General features: G+C 54.1%; 1 gene segment (V, D, J or C); it reads right to left on the bottom strand.

Annotated features, from left to right (window-relative positions):
* Window positions 1-2,006: 2,006 nt before the first annotated feature.
* On the bottom strand, window positions 2,007-2,652 carry LOC106723413. The segment is given in 2 exon segments: window positions 2,007-2,398; window positions 2,519-2,652. Coding segments are annotated over 2 exon segments (441 nt in total).
* Between the last annotated feature and the right edge of the window lie 2,191 nt (window positions 2,653-4,843).

Genomic DNA, 4,843 nt, shown 5'->3' with positions numbered 1-4,843 from the left:
CCTCCCCCTCTCCCCCTCCCTCTTCTAATTGTCTCAAAATGGCCAAAGCTGCTCTAAAGCATCCGAAGTGGGTCCGAAGTGCTTCAGATGCCCCCTACCTGCTCCGGACACCATTGCTGGTATCCTGCTTTGACCTGGAAGTGCCGCTTTGGACGTCAAAGCATCCGAAGCGGGTCTGGATCCGAAGCGGGAACCAAAGATTCCCACAGCCCTACTGATAAGCCACAGTGGGGTGAAAACTGCAGGGTAGTAGCTCTTCCTGAGGCCACAAAGCCTGCCAAGTTTCAGGGAGATAGGTGCAGGCCTTTCTGGGAAACTGCACCTCAAACTGCCAACAAGCAAAACTCATGACATAGGTGGCACTGTGTGTGTGTTCGGGTGAGACCTTCCTGGTGCTGGGGCCTCTGCACAACATGGCAGTCTGCCCCCGTGAGGTCTCCTTCTCCCCTAGAGCCTCGGTCCAGTCCACCACTGTAAACGATGGCAGGTCAAAGTAACTTGGCTGGCTCAGCACCAATAGCATCAGCAGCATCAAAGGTACCCACAGGGAACTGTCACAGAGCCATTCTTTTCATAAAGGAATTGACAGCAAGAAGTAAAGATGTTGTGTTGGATCTCCGTTTCTCGTGGTGTGCGATGGCTTATCTTGTGTTGGTGTGTTTATATGTTTATTATGGAAAACACCGAAATAGTTAGAAAAATATTTCCTAGGAAGCTTTTGGGTTGAAAAACCCTTTGTCAGGCTGAGGAAGAATGTGCAATTGGTGTGTCTCGTGGTCCTGGATGGAAGGAATAGTCAGAGGCTGCCTGGCACGCAATGCAGGCAAGAAAGCCAGTCAGTGAAAATGGAAATGGAGGAATCGGGGGGGAGGGACAGGCGGGGATGGGGGGCAGTGCGGAAAGTGGGACGTAGCAGCACAAGTCAAAGTGCAGCGGTCCCTGGGGTGTCAGGTGTCCGGCCGGTCGCAGCGTGCCAGAACTCCACTGAGTAGATTGAGTCCATGATTTTGTGGGGGACAAGGCCTCATGGGGGCACACTGCCGTGTTGTGCAGAGGCCCCAGCAGCAGGAAGGGCTCACCTGAACACACACACAGTCCCACAAGCACCCATGTCACGGCTTTTGCCTGCCTGTGGCCAGAGGTGCAGGGCCCCAGAACCCAGACCCCCATGCACCTACCTCCTTGACAGCTGGCAGGCTCTGTGGCCTCAGCAGGGGCTACCATCCCTGCAGTTTTCATGCCTCTGTGCCTGAACACACAGTGTCACCTGTGTCATAGGTTCTGCTTGTTAGCAGCTTGAGGTGCAGTTTCCCAGAAACCACTGCACCAATCTCCTTGAAACTTGGCAGGCTTTGTAGCCTCAGCAAGGGCTACTACCCCTGCAGTTTTCATCCTGCTGTTGCCTAACACAAACACACGTGACCTGATTTTTGAACTCACGAGTTTGAGGTGCAGTTTCCCAGAAATCTCTGAACCGATGACCTTGAGAGGGCTACCAACCCTGCATGCTATACCTATGGCCGAATCTCTGAATCTCTCCAAATAGGGTCCAAATCTTTTCCAAATCGATTTGGAAAAGTGATTCGAATCTCCAAATTGAATCGGCTGAATCCAATTTGAATAGTTGCCTATTTGCACAGGCCTAAGTCAGTCCAGATGTTGCTGGGCGATGACACACACCCATCTTCCCGGGGGTACAGGGGCCAGCAGAGCAGTAGGTCCAGATTTGAGAGGCATTGGGAAGTTGAAGCCTCCCACAGCTCTTGTTCCAGGCTGGCCTTCCCTCAAAGGCCTCTTCACAAGTATAAGGGTTGAAGATACGCTGGTTTGAAAAGACAGTGGATAGTCTGATTTCAGCACTGCACAGTGGGGCTTGGGCCCTGGGTAGTGGGCTCGCCACCTTGGGACCCCATCTCATCTTAAGCCACTCCACAGGGCTTCAGTCCCCTGCAATGAACCATGTGCTGGAGTTCAGGGTATGGAGCAGATTCCAGTTTTCCAGCTTCTCACAAAGGCCTGGCTGGGCAAAGCAGAGAAGGTTTTTGTCTCACTTCCCCTCTGACTAGATCACTGTGACAAGCATCACTGTGCCACACAGCACAGTAATAGTCAGCCTCGTCCTCCGCAAGGGCACCGGCGATGGTCAGGTAGCAGGTGTTACTGGATGTGTCTTTGGAGCCAGAGAAGCGAGCGGGGACCCCGGAGCCCTGGTGCTTGTCAGAATCCGACTTGTAATACAGCAGGTACCGAGGGGGGGTCCCAGGTTTCTGCTGAAACCAGTTCACATAGTAGCCACTGATGCTGGTCCCACTGCTCATGGTGCAGGAGAGTTTCACAGTGTTTCCCGGGGACACTGACTCTGCGGGCGGCTGCGTCACCACAGACTGGGAGCTGGAACCTGGAAAACATGGTAGAAACCTGTTACAGCCTGCTTATGTGTCTCTCATGCCTGGAAACAGCGTGGGCATTGGCTTTAGCAGTAAGTTGAAAGCATGCTTAACCCTTCCTCTGTTCTCACCTGTGCACCACACCCCCAGCAGCACGACAAGGAGGGGAGCGCAGAGCATGGTGAGGAGATATCTGGTTCTTTTTTCTGACGATGCCCCGCAGTATCTGCCCCTTATAATGATCTCCCTCTCCCCGCCCCGTCCCCACCCCCCAGTAGAGGAACGATAAAACTCCTCCTTCCTGCTAATCTGTTCTCCTCTGACTGGTCCCTGATATTAGGCTAGGTCTGCCTCCTGTAGCACAAGAAGGTTTCTTCCTCCTTGGTGCCAGTGATACCAAGAGGTGGGGTTTGCTGCCTGTTGCCACACTGAGGGCTTTTTTGGAGTTGTCTGGAGCAATCCTATGGCTTCCTGTTTTGGCTTCACATAACCCAGCTATGGCTGCAGGTCTATGGGTCTTCTACATGCTGAGCAAACTCAGCTCAGTGCTTTTTGGGCACAAGCAAAGTGTAATGCGGTCACTCCGCATAGGAACTGGAAAGCAAGGCTGAGGCAGGGAAAGGAGGCAGAGTGCGGGGACTGTGCTTTGGGGAAAGAAAGTTGTGCCAGGTTGGGCCCACATGTAGGAGAGCTGCTCTGTGGAGGCATGTGCTAGGATGATTGCTAGGTGACTGCTCTGATCCCCATGCACGGAACAGGCTGTTTGGGTTTGCTACAGGGTCATGGGTTCAGGCCATTGGGGAAGGTGCAGAAGGAACCATCCTAATTTCACTGGTAATGAGTTTCTTGTTCGTGAAGATAGCACTTATGTAGCACTCTGGGCCCCAGGACAGAGTAGCCATGAAGGCGTTCAAGCCCCTTTCATGCATGCCAGAATGCCCCTGGGCAGTGAGAAAAAACAACGATTGCCCCTTGGGTAGCAATATATATTTGTGCCACTCACAGACTTAATGATCCCCAGAGAATGAAAGCAGAGAGTGGCGACATCACTGGAGATGTTCCAGAAGAGGATAGATAAGCACTGACCACGGAGTTTGTTGAGGAGTTGTAGTGGTCCGCACGTGCATGGGGTTGAATATGTTGATGCTCGTGGTCCCTGCCAATCCTGGCATTTGGTTCCTTATCCTCTGTGTTTAGTTGAGAGGTTGGGATGTGGTAGCTTGCTCTACCCGGGACTACCCCTCTCTTGGAGACAGGCTGTCACAGCATGTTGCAAGGAAGCTGTACTCTGTGCCATTGGTGTGGGCAGGCTCCCGCCTCCCACTGCAGGGACGGGCCCCCCGGGCCAGCAGCAGCCAATGGGCAGCACTGAAATGCTGTGTGGAGACCAACGGTGCTTGTCTTTCCCCAGACAGGTGACCAAGCAGAGCACCATGACCAGCCATCTGTTTGGGGAAAGGCAGGGAGGGGTCTGAGCTGCAGCTGTTCCCTTTCATCTGCTCATTCAAATCAGGGAAGCTCCAAGGAAAGAGGGCGAGGAGCCTGGTTGTCATTGGGAGTTTGGGCCTGGGAGTGTCCATGCACCGCCACCTCACGTGGGGTCCCCGGCCCCTTTTCAGAGGAATTGGCTAAAGCTCTCCCATGGGATTCCCCAAGGAAGCAGGCTCAGAGCACCCCTTGCAGCCAGTGCTAGCATGGCCTCACAAGGACAAGCCTCTGGCTCCTCTCAGTCCCTGGCTTCTCTGCAGACCCACAGCACCCCCACCACTGGGAGCCCCTTCTTTTTGGTCAGTTGCTGGGAAGGAAGGAGGATGGTTTCTTTAGAAGAAGAGGGTTACTGGAGTGCTGATGTCCTGATCAGCACAGTGGACTCTGTTGCAAAACACACAGCCTTTACTATATCATTTTCATGCCCTGTGACTGTGAAATCTCCTCCCACACTAGCGTAGTACTAGAGAAATTGGTGACCAGTGTGAAGCGGAACAAGGCCCAGTCAATGGTGGCATGAACGATACGTGCCCCCCGGCAGCTGGGGAGGCACGGCTGTGCTGGCAGTGGCAGGAGTGTGGCTCTCCCACAGACATTGCCAGCGCTATTTGCAGTGGGTGGTGGCAAGCGCCAACCAAGTGTCAGCAACCACCCACAGGCACCACCAGCAGCATCAGCGGTGGCCAGTGGGGATTGCGGACCGCCTGTAGACACTGCTCTTGGTATCAGCAGCGGGATGGTGAGCAGTGCCTTGTTGTACAGGTTCACCACCATGCTCAGGGGGTGCATGTGCAGCCACATGCACCCCCTACGAAATCTGTTCCTGCTCACTTGCCATCATCCACCCCAGCAGAGGCACCCCAGCCCCCGTGCACAGGATATGGTGGGGGTGGAACCAGCGAGGGACACAACAAGCAGATCTTGCTGAAGAGGCCACGTTGGTGATGGCCCCAAACAACACAGCCCTT

The sequence above is a fragment of the Alligator sinensis genome, unplaced genomic scaffold (assembly GCF_000455745.1).
Source record: "Alligator sinensis unplaced genomic scaffold, ASM45574v1 scaffold1715_1, whole genome shotgun sequence".
NCBI lineage: Eukaryota > Metazoa > Chordata > Crocodylia > Alligatoridae > Alligator > Alligator sinensis.
The sequence above is the reverse complement of the archived record's forward strand: the minus strand, read 5'-3'. Positions and strand labels throughout refer to the sequence as shown.